At 43.8% G+C, this 19,614-nt stretch overlaps 1 protein-coding gene across 1 annotated transcript in view; it reads left to right on the top strand.

Moving 5' to 3' along the window:
• LOC129825388 (synaptosomal-associated protein 25-A-like) overlaps positions 1 to 19,614 on the top strand; it is a 42,175-nt gene that overhangs the window by 20,673 nt on the left and 1,888 nt on the right. Inside the window, exons 3-7 of the mRNA XM_055885458.1 lie at positions 436 to 477; positions 3,315 to 3,363; positions 7,511 to 7,628; positions 12,915 to 13,034; positions 18,590 to 18,734. Coding sequence (XP_055741433.1) covers positions 436 to 477; positions 3,315 to 3,363; positions 7,511 to 7,628; positions 12,915 to 13,034; positions 18,590 to 18,734 — 474 coding nt within the window. The remainder of the gene's footprint in view (positions 1 to 435; positions 478 to 3,314; positions 3,364 to 7,510; positions 7,629 to 12,914; positions 13,035 to 18,589; positions 18,735 to 19,614) is intronic.

The following is a 19,614-nucleotide window of genomic DNA, read 5'->3' on the forward strand; positions in this document are numbered from 1 at the left end:
TGCTATCTATAGTAGACCACATGGTGCTATCTATAGTAGACCATATGGTGCTATCTATAGTAGACCATATGGTGCTATCTATAGTAGACCACATGGTGCTATCTATAGTAGACCACATGGTGCTATCTATAGTAGACCATATGGTGCTATCTAAAGTAGACCATATGTATTATCTATAGTCTATAGTAGACCATATGGTGCTATCTATAGTAGACCATATGGTGCTATCTATAGTAGACCACATGGTGCTATCTATAGTAGACCATATGGTGCTATCTATAGTAGACCATATGGTGCTATCTATAGTAGACCACATGGTGCTATCTATAGTAGACCACATGGTGCTATCTAGACCTGCATCTCAACCTCCAGTCATATCTGTCATGTCTTCTGATGCTTTCCAGTTCTAATGTTTCTTCTCCTTTCTGTCCACAGTCACTGGAGAGCACTCGTCGTATGCTACAACTGGTGGAAGAGGTAAGAGAAAGACACCATTCATACTTACAGTGTTCACAACGCCAGGCCAGAATACAATGCCGAGCCGTGCGAGGTATTGACATGGGTAAGACATGCACTGTGTGTTCTGCATGTACAGAACCAGGATCTGCCTGGCACAGCAAATTTACTGGAGCACATTTAACTCGGAGAGTGTTAAATCTATAACTTTTACAGTGCACGTATGATTCCTACTAATACAGTGTTAAAATAACACTGTTGAGAGTTTTGAAATGTTATCTTGGTAAGAAGAGTGGAGATGAGAGAGAGATCAGAGGAGCTAGAGAGCGAGAGAGAGAGGGAGGGAGAGATCAGGAGAGAGAGCGAGAGAGAGAGAGGGATAGGGAGGGAGAGAACAGGTCTCTGATGACAGCTTTGTGCTGCATATCTCAAGGTCATATTGATCATCAGTTCATATATCTCACCGAATAGCACAGCACAGCACCACCCTGTCATCACTGGAGGGAGGGAGGGAGGGAGGGAGGGAGGGAGGGAGGGAGGGAAGAATAACAGCACCTCAGACGTGACAAACAGACAAGTGTCGGTGAAGATAGAGGGAGGGACTGTCTGACAAAAGAGAAAATGGAGGATAATGGAAAGAGGGAGCAAGAGAGGAAGAGAGGGACAGTTAGACTGCGATGATTAATCAGATGATTAGCGATAAGAGTGTATCACCCCACAGGTCCAGAACACAGATTCTATTTGATTAAAGTGATTATCTCTCTCTCTGTTGTCATAAGATTTAGGTGAGCAAATTCTCTTTTTCATACAAACAAAAATGGATCTGCATTTCCAAATACATAATGATGGAATCCAGGTGTATCCATTTCCATCCATACGGTTTGCATAAGGTGATAGTATCGAGCCAAGCTGAGCCTAGATGAGGGCTTCAGTGCAGTGCACTATGGGGATCGTATTCGATTGTGCCAAGAAGACTCCCCTGGGAGTCATATTAACTAACTTGGGATTTCTCTGGGAAGTGGAATGCTAAATTACAGAATAATTTATACACTGCAGTTGTGGCTTATTGCTCCCCCCTTGCCCCAAACGTTGATGCTCTCCTCCTTGTAAACTGCTGAGGAGGCAGGAATGAGAGCCAGGAGAGGCAGGGTGTCTTATTTATGCTGCCTATGCTCCACACCAGGTTCCATGTTTATTAGTCAGCCAGGAACTGTAAAAGTCTCCATGATATCAGGAGAGTTTTGTTTTGTTAGCCACATTGCACACTGGTCAGAGGTCCATACTGTATCTGTATCTAAAGCCAATCAAGTACTAATATGGATAGCGTTGGCTAACCTAACATAGCAGGTGTAAAAAGATGCCTGAACAGAGTCCCACACCCGTTTTTCAGGGGAAATGGATGTTAGGTTGAAAATACTGTATCCCTGAAAACCGACCCTGCAGAGAGTGGTTTGGGCTGGCTATTCATGTAGTTTTCTACCGACCCTGCGGAGAGTGGTTTGGGCTGGCTATTCATGTAGTTTTCTACCGACCCTGCGGAGAGTGGTTTGGGCTGGCTATTCATGTAGTTTTCTACCGACCCTGCGGAGAGTGGTTTGGGCTGGCTATTCATGTAGTTTTCTACCGACCCTGCGGAGAGTGGTTTGGGCTGGCTATTCATGTAGTTTTCTACCGACCCTGCGGAGAGTGGTTTGGGCTGGCTATTCATGTAGTTTTCTACCGACCCTGCGGAGAGTGGTTTGGGCTCGCTATTCATGTAGTTTTCTACCGACCCTGCGGAGAGTGGTTTGGGCTGGCTATTCATGTAGTTTTCTACCGACCCTGCGGAGAGTGGTTTGGGCTGGCTATTCATGTAGTTTTCTACCGACCCTGCGGAGAGTGGTTTGGGCTGGCTATTCATGTAGTTTTCTACCGACCCTGCGGAGAGTGGTTTGGGCTGGCTATTCATGTAGTTTTCTACCGACCCTGCGGAGAGTGGTTTGGGCTGGCTATTCATGTAGTTTTCTACCGACCCTGCGGAGAGTGGTTTGGGCTGGCTATTCATGTAGTTTTCTACCGACCCTGCGGAGAGTGGTTTGGGCTGGCTATTCATGTAGTTTCAGAACCCCAAGGTCTCCAAGTGCACTGTAATCCACTGCTGGGATTGGTGAAATGATCTTACACAGATATAGAATAGCAGTGTACAGTCTGCTGTAAGAGAAAAGATGGTGCCTGCATCATAAATAGGCATAAAGCCCGATTTTGGCATTATTATCAACTTTCAATCTGATGTAAAGCTTTTCATTTAGGATATTTTTTATCAATTGTCTTTGAATGTCAGCTATTTATAATGTGTCATACCAAACAAAGGGTTAATGTTCCCTGGCTTATAACCTCTGAACCTGATCAATACTACCCCACTTCCTCTCACAGGAGGGTAACAGGCGACGCCACTTTCCCTCAATATCTACATTTTTAAACATAAACACCTACAACATTAAAACCCGAAGCGCATTAAAACCCATTACAGCAAAGTCAAAGACACACAGGTTGGCCAATCCAGTTTAAAATCACACCAGAAACGGTTAGAATATGCAAATATTCTCAGGCTGTCACGATTCGGACAATGTTACTGTTTCTTGAGAGATTTTAAGTTGAGCAAATGGCAAGACCTTGGTCTAACTTTGTCTAAGGCTTGAGGTGGGTTTTATTCTGATGGTCTCATCCTGTTTTCCAATCATGTTGCATTTGCACTCTAATGTGTATTCTATAAGGCGTCCATATCCCCCCTTTGTGATCTGACCTCTCTCTTTCTCTTTATTTCCTTCCATTCATCCCTTCCTTCTTCACCTCTCTCCGCTGTGGTTATTGGGGAGTAGAGTAAAGATGCTGGTATCAGGACCTTGGTTATGCTGGACGAGCAAGGAGGTAAGTGTTGGATGTCTTCCGGAAGGGGAACCCAATGGGACGACGTTCCCAGCCTTGTAACTAATGTTTCGCTATGAATAACATAACAGTGCATGTTTTGAAGTAGTTAGCTAGAACGACAGATTCTACCGTATATTTCAACTTGAGTTATTTTCAAGTGCTTTGTACATTGAAATAGACAGATATATGGATGAGTTAGAATAAACTCATATGGTTATCTTTTAGACGTTTATGTAAACAAACAAATGTAGATATTCTTGATGGTTGAATTGTTTCCTGTGGACTTGCTCTTATCCATTACATGCCAGCTCATAACTAAGGTTTTCTCCAACTACCCCTTTGAAACAATGATTTTCATCTATTTTAATTTCTGCCCTAATGCATGCTTTATTATGAATTCCACTGCAGGTCAACAATTCTTTTGAAACCTGACGAAGAAACTAACAATTCTTTTTTTTCCGTTTTCTAACTTTTGGTTTTGTTTGCTAACTGCTTGTTCTTGGTGTGCTAACATATTTTCTTTGGTTCGCTAACTTAATTACCTTAGTTTCACTAACTTATATTCTTTGGTTTTGCTAACATGTTTTCTTTGGATTCATTAACAGTTTTTCATTCGCTTCGCTAACAGCTTTTCTCTGGTTTCGTACCCCAAAGACGACAAGTATACCTCAAAACATTCTCAGGCCAAACACCGCAACAACCACCCTTTATTTACTATATTTAAGTCTCCATTATACTTCTGTGCCAAAAGTTGAATTGGAGAAGCCCACTTATCCATAATTTGGGTGAATTCTTCCAGTCATGGAGGTTTGTCCCTAAAAGGCCACCAACCGAACAGTAGGCCAACGTGTCAAAGGTGTAGTGATAAAACCGGTTCTGTCTCAGAGTTGGGGAAGTAAATCAAGGATCGATTTAACGACAAAATTCATTCTCATTCTTCCATGTATTTACACACTAACAATTGAACACACTTTTGTATCATCCCTGGTTAAATGCAGTTTGTGAATGCACTGTATTATGACATGTCATGAACAGACGTAGCCACACAGAAACAAACAGGACAAGTCAACATGTTTAACACATACTGTACTCCACTAAAGGACTACTGTGCTAGCCATATTCCTTAAAGTCTTGTTACTCTATAAAGCAGACGAAGAATGCACACATGATTTACACCTGATAGTGACCAATAACAAATGTTATATAGAGAAACTAATAACATGGCCTAAACCTTGGTTCAGTTGAACCTTCCCACTGGGCACAGACATCAATTCAACCAGTGTGTGCGTAGTGGGTTATTGGCAATACCACTGGTTTGTTGTGCTTGGATTGACCAAAGGACATATTTGTCCTGCCGGAAGGCATTAGCCACAATCTAGCCTTCTGATTGGCCGGTTCGACTGCTGTGATCAGATCCTAATGGGGAAAGCCCACGACCGAGGTCCTTAATTACAGACTCACTGTAATCTGCTCATTCCTTTATCATCCCTCCATATCTCAATCATCCCTCCATATCTTTATCATCTCTCCATATCTTTATCATCCCTCCAAATCTTAATCATCCCTCCATATCTCTGTCATCCCTCCATGTCTTTATCATCCCTTCATATCTGTATCATCCCTCCATATCTTTATCATCCCTCCATATCTTTATCATCCCTCCATATCTTTATCATCCCTCCATATCTCTATCACCCCTCCATATCTCTATCACCCCTCCATATCTATATCATCCCTCTATATCTCTGTCATCCCTCTATATCTCTGTCATCCCTCTGTATCTCTATCATCCCTCTATATCTCTATCATCCCTCTATGTCTATGTCATCCCTCTATATCTCTGTCATCCCTCTATATCTCTACCGTCCCTCCATATCTCTATCACCCCTCCATATCTATATCATCCCTCTATATCTTTGTCATCCCTCTATATCTCTGTCATCCCTCTATATCTCTGTCATCCCTCTATATCTCTATCATCCCTCTATATCTCTGTCATCCCTCTATATCTCTGTCATCCCTCTATATCTCTGTCATCCCTCTATATCTCTATCATCCCTCTATATCTCTGTCATCCCTCTATATCTCTGTCATCCCTCTATATCTCTATCATCCCTCTATATCTATGTCATCCCTCTATATCTTTGTCATCCCTCTATATCTATGTCATCCCTCTATATCTTTGTCATCCCTCTATATCTATGTCATCCCTCTATATCTTTGTCATCCCTCTATCAACTTATCTCTCCCCTTCTGCAATGCATCCATCCAGGGTTACAGGGAAGCGTTTTTAAATCATGAATCTTGTTCTGGAGGCAGCTCTGCAGAGTGGTCACTAGCTGGAACATAAACATCACCCTAACCTTAACCCCACTGCTAACCATAATGCCTAACCCTAACTTTAAATTAAGTCCAAAAAGCACAACAAAATCATGCATTTTTATAATATAGACAATTTTGACTTTGCAGCTGGCACATCTAGTGGAAATCGTGTAGTTCTGCCTCAAGGACAAGACTCATGACAATAAGCGTCAAACTGCTCCAGGGTTGCCTCCACAAAGCCCATTTGGACGGCTCGCTAGTTGCTGAGGTGTCTCTAAGCCTGGCTAGCTGCCCTCTGACCTCCGCTTATTGATGGTGTCGTATTGGAGAAGCCTGAGGCTGATGCAGTGCATAAGGTTTGAATTAATCACAAAGTTAAATAACAAAGAAAATTGGATGGAAAATGTAGGGTCGGGTAATGTTCCACTGGCAAATAAATGTATTATTTCCATTTTACGTTCTTCTTCTCCTCTGTTTAAGTAAAGGTCACATGACTAAGTTGTTGGTACAGTACAAAAGCATGCCAGGGATTTTACAAAGGTGGACAGTGTCAATGGGCTTAGCCTTGACTGTATTCCTGACGTTCTCTACTCTACCTTCCAACCTCATCTCACTATAACACATACTGCACGTAATTCCTATGCAGTCTCCTAAACCACGACCCCGGAGTTGTCCATGCACCCACCTCCCTGGGGGGCACCCCTCCCACACCAGGGCTGTGGTCAATTCCATTTTCAATACATTTACTGCAGATAATTAAATTGAAAATGCATTAATTTAATGACAATTTGATTTAAATAAAACTGAAATTAAATTAACGAGTAAAAAAATCCTCATAGACAATGTTGTCAATGTTCCATTCATTATGAACTTTCTGCTGAATTGACAATGGAATTTACCCCAACCCAACCGAACCCTACCCCACACCACATCAATAGGACCCACCCAGCTACCTTCACCAGGTCCAGACCCCACTGCCCATGAACGGCATACAGAATTTCCTAGGGGAAGGATACTGTAGGGTAGAATCGGTAGGATTTCAGATTTGCCCTAAGTTTCCATGAAGCTTCAACCATGGCGAACATTGTGAAGGGTTATATCTTTAGATTTTCAGTTTAAACCACTAATATTTATTTCACATAATTTCCAACACTAAAAGACTTAAATAAGAAGGTCCTTTTCAAACATGAACATTTGACAACAAACATCCACTTCCATCCCAAATAAAAAATAGTATGTACATTCAAGTAAATAAATTAAAGTTTCTGTAATACAAATAAATAGGTGCTTTTGTGTACGTAAAATGAAATGAGTATATAAAAATGATGTATGGAAACGGAGGGTCTCAGTCATGACTTGAATCAGTCCCCAGTACTCTGAAGATCCAGCTCATGTTATACCAGTGTACTGATGCTCTCAATAGAAACTCACACACAGCTCAATGCTCCTCCTGACTCATATATTTCTGTCATAGTCAATAAAATTCATTCCACTGCTGTCATCCCTTTGTCCTGACCAGAACAACTGGATCGTGTTGAAGATGGCATGAACCATATTAACCAAGACATGAAGGAGGCCGAGAAAAGTTTAAAAGATTTAGGGAAATGCTGTGGCCTTTTCATATGTCCCTGTAACAAGTAGGTACTGACCCAACGAGCCCAAAGGTTCTTCACTATGTGGTGGCGTCCAGTTCTTTTCCTTTCGTCACAGTGACTGTCTGAATCTGTTGTCTTCTCTTTGTCTTCTCTCCTCCTTTCTTTCTTTTGTTTCCTTTTCTTCTCACGTGCTTCGTTCTGTGGGGGATAAATTACTTGTGTTTAATCAGAGCAAATGGAGCGCATCGAGGAGGGAATGGACCAAATCAATAAGGACATGAAGGATGCAGAAAAGAATTTGAACGATCTAGGAGCATTCTGTGGTCTTTGCTCCTGTCCTTGTAACAAGTAGGTGCTGCCTGCCTGCCTGCCTGCCATTAAAACCAGGGTACAAGTGGCGTCATAGTGGTCAGTAGTGCGCTAGTCTTCTCCAGCTCTAACCAGACTGACTCCTCCCCTCTAACCTCTAACCTCTGACCTCTTACCTCCACGCTCAATGACTCAGCCTGAACCAAGGAGGCCATGACGGCATAAGACAGGCACACACACACATCCACACAAGACATGTTGTCTTGCACACATACACACATACACACAAGACATGTTGTCTCGCACGCATGCTGTACACACACACACACACACACACACACACACACACACACACACACACACACACACACACACACACACACACACACACACACACACACACACACACACACACACAAAGTGACTGACAGGAGCCTCAGGTCCTCATGGGTCTCGCTCTAGTGATCCTCCGGGCAGGCCTCCAGACATATCCCAGAATCCTTTGCGCCATCCGCAGGCTCGGCTCAGGAGCTCCCCACAGGCCCATCTGTCACAGCCTACGCTGAACCAGGGTGTCAGAACAGTGCATGGAGGTTGTTAACAACAATGCACTGTTAGCCTATACAGTGTGTAGAGAGTATCCGAGTTCCCCTCAGCAGCATAATAGCCAAGCTGATTACTGCCCACAAAATGTCCAAACACTTACTGTCCCTAACTAGTAATGCTAGACAGGACATTCTATGACCCCTGAACACATCCAACCACCAAATGTCTTGACTCCTATCCATCCGCAAACCAAACTCTCCTCCACTCAGACCAGGTCAAAACTCATTAGCAGTGCCCTTCTCCAAGCACCATTCTCCAAGTACCCTTCTCGTCCAAGCAAACTTCTCGTTTGCACGCTTACATAAGAGTCCATAGAACAGCACCATTCTCCTCTTGCCAGACTATCAAAGCCACTATAGTTACTATTACTATAATAGCCATTATAGCCACTACTACTATCATAGCCACTATAGTTACTATTACTATCATAGCCACTATAGTTACTATTGCTATCATGGCCACTATAGTTACTATTACTGTCATAGCCACTATAGTTACTATTACTGGCATAGCCACTATAGTTACTATTACTGTCATAGCCACTGTAAGATTCCAAGACTGCTTAACATTTTCCTCATCTGCATGTAAATACACATCATCAGACAAACTAAACAAGCTGACGTCTGTAGAGTAGATCAGTAGCAGCATGGCATGCGTGAGCCATTCTCTCTCTCTCTCTCTCTCTCTCTCTCTCTCTCTCTCTCTCTCTCTCTCTCTCTCTCTCTCTCTCTCTCTCTCTCTCTCTCTCTCTCTCTCTCTCTCTCTCTCTCTCTCTCTCTCTCTCTCTCTTTCGCTCTCTCTCTCTCTCTCTCTTTCGCTCTCTCTCTCTCTCTCTCTTTCGCTCTCTCTCTCTCTCTCTCTTTCGCTCTCTCTCTCTCTCTCTCTTTCGCTCTCTCTCTCTCTCTCTCTCTCTCTCTCTCTCTCTCTCTCTCTCTCTCACACACCCAACACAAGAATGACTACTGACTGGAATGACAGGAAAAGCATGACCCTTGAATGCCATGCATGCTGATAATGCACTGAGAGTAATGGTACACATGATGAAATACTGATGCTGATGATGTTCATGATGAACTCCTGTTATTTGTCATATAATTGTAGTAATTTACCATTATTATGGAAGCCACTAGAACATTTAGTATATGAGGTTGACTGAAACCCAGAGCTACATTCTAGTTCTCTAGATCTATACTGGAGAAAAAATCTGAACCCCCTGGATTTAACCTCTATTGTAGGTGTCATTTTTCTGATTTCAATCAAATGGAATTGATCCAATCAAATTGATTTGGTCCAATCGAATGGAATTGATCCAATCAAATGGAATGAAGCTTCTCCACTAGTAGGACGATTGGGATTTAATATTTGATCAGCCTGTCAATCAAAGCGTTCACCCTGATGAGGGTCTGTCTGCATGTCTGATTTACATAATATCCAAATAGGTCCAGTTATACTGTAAGTTGATGGAGGTTATACAGTATGTGTTACCCAAACAGATTCACTCCCATCAGGGACTTGGGAGTTTATCACCCAAAACATATTTTTAGCTGATAAAAGGAGAAAGATAGAAAGATATAGCGAGAAAGATACACATGGCACATGGAAAGAATGTGATAACCGAACTGTAGCATATACAACACAAATTGTATAACATCATTGAGACGGGTGAATGTAGGAGGAGAGGAGGAGAGTTAACCAGGCAGTATGTCTGACTGTGTGTGTTTACCACAGTGGTCTGTCAGTGCTGTCAGAGAGCCAAGAGAACCGTCGCCCCAGTCCATTTCTATAAATACTAGCTCAGTGGGAGGGTTTATAATCAGCAATCTTTCCTATCCTCTGATAAAACAAGAAATGTTACAGAAAGGAAATATCTACTGTCCCCACGCTCCAAGGTTACAGAAAGGAAATATCTACTGTCCCCAAGCTCCAGGGTTACAGAAAGGAAATATCTACTGTCCCCACGCTCCAAGGTTACAGAAAGAAAATATCTACTGTCCCCAAGCTCCAAGTTTACAGAAAGAAAATATCTACTGTCCCCAAGCTCCAAGGTTACAGAAAGGAAATATCTACTGTCCCCAAGCTCCAGGGTTACAGAAAGGAAATATCTACTGTCCCCAAGCTCCAAGGTTACAGAAAGGAAATATCTACTGTCCCCAAGCTCCAGGGTTACAGAAAGGAAATATCTACTGTCCCCAAGCTCCAAGGTTACAGAAAGGAAATATCTACTGTCCCCACGCTCCAAGGTTACAGAAAGGAAATATCTACTGTCCCCAAGCTCCAAGTTTACAGAAAGGAAATGTCTACTGTCCCCAAGCTCCAAGGTTACAGAAAGGAAATATCTACTGTCCCCAAGCTCCAAGTTTACTGAAAGGAAATATCTACTGTCCCCAAGCTCCAAGTTTACAGAAAGGAAATATCTACTGTCCCCAAGCTCCAGGGTTACAGAAAGAAAATATCTACTGTCCCCACGCTCCAAGGTTACAGAAAGGAAATATCTACTGTCCCCAAGCTCCAAGGTTACAGAAAGGAAATATCTACTGTCCCCAAGCTCCAAGTTTACAGAAAGGAAATATCTATTGTCCCCAAGCTCCAAGGTTACAGAAAGGAAATATCTATTGTCCCCACGCTCCAAGGTTACAGAAAGGAAATATCTACTGTCCCCAAGCTCCAAGGTTACAGAAAGGAAATATCTACTGTCCCCAAGCTCCAGGGTTACAGAAAGGAAATATCTACTGTCCCCAAGCTCCAAGGTTACAGAAAGGAAATATCTACTGTCCCCAAGCTCCAAGGTTACAGAAAGGAAATGTCTACTGTCCCCAAGCTCCAAGGTTACAGAAAGGAAATATCTACTGTCCCCAAGCTCCAAGGTTACAGAAAGGAAATATCTACTGTCCCCAAGCTCCAAGGTTACAGAAAGGAAATATCTACTGTCCCCAAGCTCCAAGGTTACAGAAAGGAAATGTCTACTGTCCCCAAGCTCCAAGGTTACAGAAAGGAAATATCTACTGTCCCCAAGCTCCAAGGTTACAGAAAGGAAATGTCTACTGTCCCCAAGCTCCAAGGTTACAGAAAGGAAATATCTACTGTCCCCAAGCTCCAAGGTTACAGAAAGGAAATATCTACTGTCCCCAAGCTCCAAGGTTACAGAAAGGAAATATCTACTGTCCCCATGCTCCAAGGTTACAGAAAGGCATTAAATCAATTCAGCCATTTGGTTTCAGACTGAGGACAGACAGACATGGTTTTAGGGAAGGAAATGAAAAGAAAAACGATAGCTCAGGGTTCTCTCATGTTCCATGTTGAATGTTATGAAGCAGAGAACATTTTAAATAATTGCCTACTAGATACAGTATATCATACATTTCACACAGATAGATCTTTTGTGATGATTGTTACCATCTTAACAACTGCAGTGTACTAATAGACTCATTAGACGGAGCCTGAAGCATAGACTCACCCAGGGTCTCCTTTGACACTTGTCATGGTTAGATCTCTGTCAGACAGAGTACATAAAAAATCTAGATACAGCTATATAATTAGTCTTCAATTCATCTTGTTTACCTCGCAGTATTTGTTAGATCCACTGCTATATACTTCTAATAATGTATTTATATATTTATAAAGCGTATTTCTCACACTCGAGGCGCTAAAAGGTATTGCATAAATAATATTTATTCCCTGAATCAAAATCAAATCAAATTGTATTTGTCACACACGCTGAATACAACTGGTGTAGGTAGACCTTACCGTGAAATGCTTACTTACAAGCCCTTAACCAACAATGCAGTTTTAAGAAAAATATTTACTAAATAAAATTACACTTTTTTTTTTTTTTTAAAGAGTAACAATAAAATAACAATGACGAGTGTATATACAGGTGGTACCGGTACCGAGTCGCGAAACCGAAATCGAGGAAGCCTACGTTTTGTCAAAGATCTCATCTTCTGACTGAGCCGGATAACTTTCACTGATCGACCTTAAGTCAATGTAGTTTCCTTCATTACGAGATTTACAACCTGAACAAGACACTTGATGTTGAAAAAGAAGCATACTCTACAGTAGGGTGTTACATTCTGTTACGTCCCTCCAGTTTGTTTTCTTTTGCAGTTCTTCACACCTGTCCCCAACAATGTGGCAGTCCAGTCCTGTTTCTCAGTGTTGTCTGTCTGCCAAAGCCTTGTGTCTCTGTTCTCTGTCACGTATAGTCACACTGAGGCTGTGTCTCAGATGGCACCCTATTCCCAATGCTGGATGTGTGTAGGGAATAGGATGCCATTTCAGATGCAACCTAGGATATACCTTTGTGAGGGGGGAGGTGGGGGGGACATTTCAATATGAAGGAATGCTTTGGGGCGGGTGGGGGAGGGTGGCACAAAGTGAGTAATCCTAACTGTTGTTTACAAAATGCATGTAAATACTAATGTCACATCTTTCAGCTGGGAAAAGGCATGTGTCTCAGCATACCTTATGCCTTAATACAGTACAGTATGTTATATACCTAGGAGATATAACATCGCATCACACTAATGATGATACAATTAGAGAATGATGGAATGACCAAACCCATGCCTGCTCTCTCTGCTTTGCTTGGTTAGTCTCTAGTCTTCGACCTATTTCTCATATTTCTATGTGACGGATCGATGCATGATGCTACAGTTACACCTGATAGATGATATCTAGCAGTGGTTAAGCCTCACCCTCCTCTTCCTCGGTCCACTGCAGGATGAAGAGTGGAGGCAGCAAGGCTTGGGGGAACAACCAGGATGGGGTGGTGGCCAGCCAGCCTGCCCGCGTGGTGGACGAACGCGAACAGATGGCCATCAGTGGAGGATTCATCCGCAGGTGAGGGGGGTGACGGGTTGGGGGGTGGTGGGGGGGTGACAGGGAGGAACCAGTGGGTTGTTGATGTAGGGACCAGGGATATCCTGTTAGATAGAGTTGAGGGAGCTGTAGGGACCAGGGATATCCTGTTAGATAGAGTTGAGGGAGCTGTAGGGAAAAGGGATATCCTGTTAGATAGAGTTGGGGAGCTGTAGGGACCAGGGATATCCTGGTAGATAGAGTTGAGGGAGCTGTAGGGAACAGGGATATCCTGTTAGATAGAGTTGGGGAGCTGTAGGGACCAGGGATATCCTGTTAGATAGAGTTGAGGGAGCTGTAGGGACCAGGGATATCCTGTTAGATAGAGTTGACGGAGCTGTAGGGACCAGGGATATCCTGTTAGATAGAGTTGAGGGAGCTGTAGGGACCAGGGATATCCTGTTAGATAGAGTTGAGGGAGCTGTAGGGACCAGGGATATCCTGTTATATAGAGTTGAGGGAGCTGTATGGACCAGGGATATCCTGTTATATAGAGTTGAGGGAGCTGTAGGGACCAGTGATATCCTGTTATATAGAGTTGAGGGAGCTGTAGGGACCAGGGATATCCTGTTATATAGAGTTGAGGGAGCTGTAGGGACCAGGGATATCCTGTTAGATAGAGTTGAGGGGGCTGTAGGGACCAGGGATATCCTGTTAGATAGAGTTGAGGGAGCTGTAGGGACCAGGGATATCCTGTTAGATAGAGTTGAGGGAGCTGTAGGGACCAGTGATATCCTGTTATATAGAGTTGAGGGAGCTGTAGGGACCAGTGATATCCTGTTATATAGAGTTGAGGGAGCTGTACGGACCAGGGATATCCTGTTATATAGAGTTGAGGGAGCTGTAGGGACCAGGGATATCCTGTTATATAGAGTTGAGGGAGCTGTTGTGACCAGGGATATCCTGTTATATAGAGTTGAGGGAGCTGTAGGGACCAGGGATATCCTGTTATATAGAGTTGAGGGAGCTGTTGTGACCAGGGATATCCTGTTATATAGAGTTGGGGAGCTGTAGGGACCAGGGATATCCTGTTATATAGAGTTGAGGGAGCTGTGGGGACCAGGTATATCCTGTTAGATAGAGTTGGGGAGCTGTAGGGACCAGGGATATCCTGTTATATAGAGTTGAGGAAGTTGTAGGGACTAGGGATATCCTGTTAGATAGAGTTGAGGGAGCTGTAGGGACTAGGGATATCCTGTTAGATAGAGTTGAGGGAGCTGTAGGGACCAGGGATATCCTGTTATATAGAGTTGAGGGAGCTGTAGGGACCAGTGATATCCTGTTATATAGAGTTGAGGGAGCTGTAGGGACCAGGGATATCCTGTTTTATAGAGTTGAGGGAGCTGTAGGGACCAAGGATATCCTGTTATATAGAGTTGAGGAAGCTGTAGGGACCAGGGATATCCTGTTATATAGAGTTGAGGGAGCTGTAGGGGCCAGGGATATCCTGTTAGATAGAGTTGAGGGAGCTGTAGGGACCAGGGATATCCTGTTATATAGAGTTGGGGAGCTGTAGGGACCAGGGATATCCTGTTATATAGAGTTGAGGGAGCTGTGGGGACCAGGTATATCCTGTTAGATAGAGTTGGGGAGCTGTAGGGACCAGGGATATCCTGTTATATAGAGTTGAGGAAGTTGTAGGGACTAGGGATATCCTGTTAGATAGAGTTGAGGGAGCTGTAGGGACTAGGGATATCCTGTTAGATAGAGTTGAGGGAGCTGTAGGGACCAGGGATATCCTGTTATATAGAGTTGAGGGAGCTGTAGGGACCAGGGATATCCTGTTAGATAGAGTTGAGGGAGCTGTAGGGACCAGGGATATCCTGTTAGATAGAGTTGAGGGAGCTGTAGGGAAAAGGGATATCCTGTTAGATAGAGTTGGGGAGCTGTAGGGACCAGGGATATCCTGTTAGATAGAGTTGAGGGAGCTGTAGGGAACAGGGATATCCTGTTAGATAGAGTTGGGGAGCTGTAGGGACCAGGGATATCCTGTTAGATAGAGTTGGGGAGCTGTAGGGACCAGGGATATCCTGTTAGATAGAGTTGAGGGAGCTGTAGGGAACAGGGATATCCTGTTAGATAGAGTTGGGGAGATGTAGGGACCAGGGATATCCTGTTAGATAGAGTTGAGGGAGCTGTAGGGACCAGGGATATCCTGTTAGATAGAGTTGAGGGAGCTGTAGGGACCAGGGATATCCTGTTAGATAGAGTTGAGGGAGCTGTAGGGACCAGGGATATCCTGTTAGATAGAGTTGAGGGAGCTGTAGGGACCAGGGATATCCTGTTATATAGAGTTGAGGGAGCTGTAGGGACCAGGGATATCCTGTTAGATAGAGTTGGGGGAGCTGTAGGGACCAGGGATATCCTGTTAGATAGAGTTGAGGAAGTTGTAGGGACCAGGGATATCCTGTTAGATAGAGTTGAGGGAGCTGTAGGGACTAGGGATATCCTGTTAGATAGAGTTGAGGGAGCTGTAGGGACCAGGGATATCCTGTTAGATAGAGTTGAGGGGGCTGCAGGGACCAGGGATATCCTGTTAGATAGAGTTGAGGGGGCTGTAGGGACCAGGGATATCCTGTTATATAGTTGAGAGAGCTGTAGGGATTAGGAATATCCTGTTATGTAGAGTTGAGGGAGCTGTGGGACCAGGGATATCCTGTGAAGATAGAGTTGAGGAAGCTGTAGGGACCAGGGATATCCTGTTAGATAGAGTTGAGGAAGCTGTAGGGACCAGGGATATCCTGTTAGATGGAGTTGAGGAAGCTGTAGGGACCAGGGATATCCTGTTAGATAGAGTTGAGGAAGCTGTAGGGACCAGGGATATCCTGTTAGATAAAGTTGAGGGAGCTGTAGGGACCAGGGATATCCTGTTAGATAGAGTTGAGGGAGCTGTAGGGACCAGGAATATCCTGTTAGATAGAGTTGAGGGACCTGTAGGGACCAGGGATATCCTGTTATATAGAGTTGAGGGAGCTGTAGGGACCAGGGATATCCTGTTTTATAGAGTTAAGGGAGCTGTAGGGACCAGGGATATCCTGTTTTATAGAGTTGAGGGAGCTGTAGGGACTAGGGATATCCTGTTAGATAGAGTTGAGGGAGCTTTAGGGACCAGGGATATCCTGTTAGATAGAGTTGAGGGAGTTGTAGGGACCAGGGATATCCTGTTATAAAGAGTTGAGGGAGCTGTAGGGACCAGGGATATCCTGTTATATAGAGTTGAGGGAGCTGTAGGGACCAGGGATATCCTGTTTTATAGAGTTGGGGAGCTGTAGGGACCAGTGATATCCTGTTATATAGAGTTGAGGGAGCTGTAGGGACCAGGGATATCCTGTTATATAGAGTTGAGGGAGCTGTAGTGACCAGGGATATCCTGTTAGATAGAGTTGGGGGAGCTGTAGGGACCAGGGATATACTGTTATATAGAGTTGAGGGAGCTGTATGGACCAGGGATATCCTGTTATATAGAGTTGAGGGAGCTGTAGGGACCAGGGATATCCTGTTATATAGAGTTGAGGGAGCTGTAGGGACCAGTGATATCCTGTTATATAGAGTTGAGGGAGCTGTAGGGACCAGGGATATCCTGTTTTATAGAGTTGAGGGAGCTGTAGGGACCAAGGATATCCTGTTATATAGAGTTGAGGAAGCTGTAGGGACCAGGGATATCCTGTTATATAGAGTTGAGGGAGCGTAGGGGCCAGGGATATCCTGTTAGATAGAGTTGAGGGAGCTGTAGGGACCAGGGATATCCTGTTATATAGAGTTGGGGGAGCTGTAGGGACCAGTGATATTGTAAGGGCTGTCTCTCTCCTCATCCTCGGACGAGGAGAGGAGAGAAGGATCATCAGACCAAAATGCAGCAGTAGGGAAATAGGCCATCTCTTTATTTGAAAAAAACTATGATGGCAACACGAAAAAACAAAACACTTTCAAAAATACAAAACAAGAAAACGACGTTGACGAAACCTGAACATAAACTTACATAACTAAACGTAAACTCACGGACAGGAAACAGACGACATCAAAATAAACGAACAGCCAAACAGTCCCGTATGATACATACATTCGACGACACAGGAGACAATCACCCACAAACAAACAGTGAGAACACCCTACCTAAATATGACTCTTAATTAGAGGAGAACGCAAAACACCTGCCTCTAATTAAGAGCCATACCAGGCAACCAAAACCAACATAGAAACAGATAACATAGACTGCCCACCCAAAACACATGCCCTGACCTAAACACATACAAAACAACATAAAACAGGTCAGGACCGTTACAGATATCCTGTTATATAGAGTTGAGGGAGCTGTAGGGACCAGGGATATCCTGTTAGATAGAGTTGGGGAGCTGTAGGGGCCAGGGATATCTTGTTAGATAGAGTTGAGGGAGCTGTAGGGACCAGGGATATCCTGTTAGATAGAGTTGGGGAGCTGTAGGGACCAGGGATATCCTGTTAGATAGAGTTGGGGAGCTGTAGGGGCCAGGGATATCTTGTTAGATAGAGTTGAGGGAGCTGTAGGGACCAGGGATATCCTGTTAGATAGAGTTGGGGAGCTGTAGGGACCAGGGATATCCTGTTAGATAGAGTTGGGGAGCTGTAGGGACCAGGGATATCTTGTTAGATAGAGTTGAGGGAGCTGTAGGGACCAGGGATATCCTGTTAGATAGAGTTGGGGAGCTGTAGGGACCAGGGATATCCTGTTAGATAGAGTTGGGGAGCTGTAGGGACCAGGGATATCTTGTTAGATAGAGTTGAGGGAGCTGTAGGGACCAGGGATATCCTGTTTTATAGAGTTGGGGGAGCTGTAGGGACCAGGGATATCCTGTTATATAGAGTTGAGGGAGCTGTTGTGACCAGGGATATCCTGTTATATAGAGTTGAGGGAGCTGTTGTGACCAGGGATATCCTGTTAGATAGAGTTGAGGGAGCTGTAGGGACCAGTGATATCCTGTTATATAGCGTTGGGGGAGCTGTAGGGACCAGGGATATCCTGTTAGATAGAGTTGAGGGAGCTGTAGGGACCAGGGATATCCTGTTAGATAGAGTTGGGGAGCTGTAGGGAAAGGGCAGTTTGATGGGAGGCAGAATGTCTACAGGTATGGGGTAAACAGATAGAGGTGGAGGTCATGAACGATTTCCATATGAAGCTTTAAAGTTGTGTGTAAGGACGATAGGGGTTTGGAGCAGTAGTTACCATCTGCTGGTATGACGGGGGTAGCGTAGAGGATTTTGTTGAGGGTACACAGGGTGTTGTTTAGCCAGCTGTTTGGGCTGGAGGCGGAGGTTCTCAAAGCAAGAGAAATCAAAAGTGAAGCATGTACAGGACGGGATGGGACACTCCCTTTATAAACTCTATTGTTAAACCAATATCTGTTTGTGTGTGTGTGTGTGTGTGTGTGTGTGTGTGTGTGTGTGTGTGTGTGTGTGTGTGTGTGTGTGTGTGTGTGTGTGTGTGTGTGTGTGTGTGTGTGTGTGTGTGTGTGTGTGAGCTTAAATTCAGTTCCTTAACCAGGTGTGTGTTTCTTCCACAGGGTAACGGATGATGCCAGAGAAAATGAGATGGATGAGAACCTGGAGCAGGTGGGAGGCATCATCGGTAACCTGCGCCACATGGCCCTGGATATGGGCAATGAGATTGACACCCAGAATCGCCAGATCGACAGGATCATGGAGAAGGTACTGCTGCTGTTCCTCTATTGATCCTCTATTGATTGTCTATTGGTCCTCTATTGATTGTCTATTGGTCCTCTATTGATCCTCTATTGATTCTCTATTGGTCCTCTATTGATCCTCTGTTGATTCTCTATTAATCCTCTATTGATCCTCTATTGATTCTCTATTGGTCCTCTATTGATCCTCTGTTGATTCTCTATTAATCCTCTATTGGTCCTCTATTGATCCTCTGTTGATTCTCTATTAATCCTCTATTGGTCCTCTATTGATACTCTGTTGGTCCTCTATTGATCATTTATCAGTCCTCTATTGATCCTATATTGGTCCTCTATTGATTTTCTGTTGATCCTCCATTGGTCCTCTATTGATCCTTTGTTGATCCTCCATTGGTCCTCTATTGATCCTCTATTGATTCTCTATTGATTCTCTATTGCCTCTATTGATCCTCTTTTGATCCTCTATTGTTCCTCCATTGATCCTATATTGATCCTCTATTGATCCTCTATTGGTCCTCCATTGGTCCTCTTTTGATTCTCTATTGTTCCTCTATTGATCCTCTATTGATCCTCTGTTGATCCTCTATTGAGCCTCTATTGATCCTCTATTGGTCCTCTATTGATTCTCTATTTGTCCTCTATTGATCCTCTATTGATCCTCTGTTGATCCTCTATTAATCCTCTATTGATTCTCTATTACCTCTATTGTTCCTCTATTGATCCTATATTGGTCCTCTATTAGTCCTCCATTGGTCCTCTATTGATCCTCTATTGATCCTCTGTTGATCCTCCATTGGTCCTCTATTGATCCTCTGTTGATCCTCAATTGGTCCTCTATTGATCCTCTATTGATTCTCTATTGATTCTCTATTGATTCTCTATTGCCT

The sequence above is a fragment of the Salvelinus fontinalis genome, chromosome 27, assembly GCF_029448725.1.
Source record: "Salvelinus fontinalis isolate EN_2023a chromosome 27, ASM2944872v1, whole genome shotgun sequence".
NCBI classification, from domain to species: domain Eukaryota; kingdom Metazoa; phylum Chordata; class Actinopteri; order Salmoniformes; family Salmonidae; genus Salvelinus; species Salvelinus fontinalis.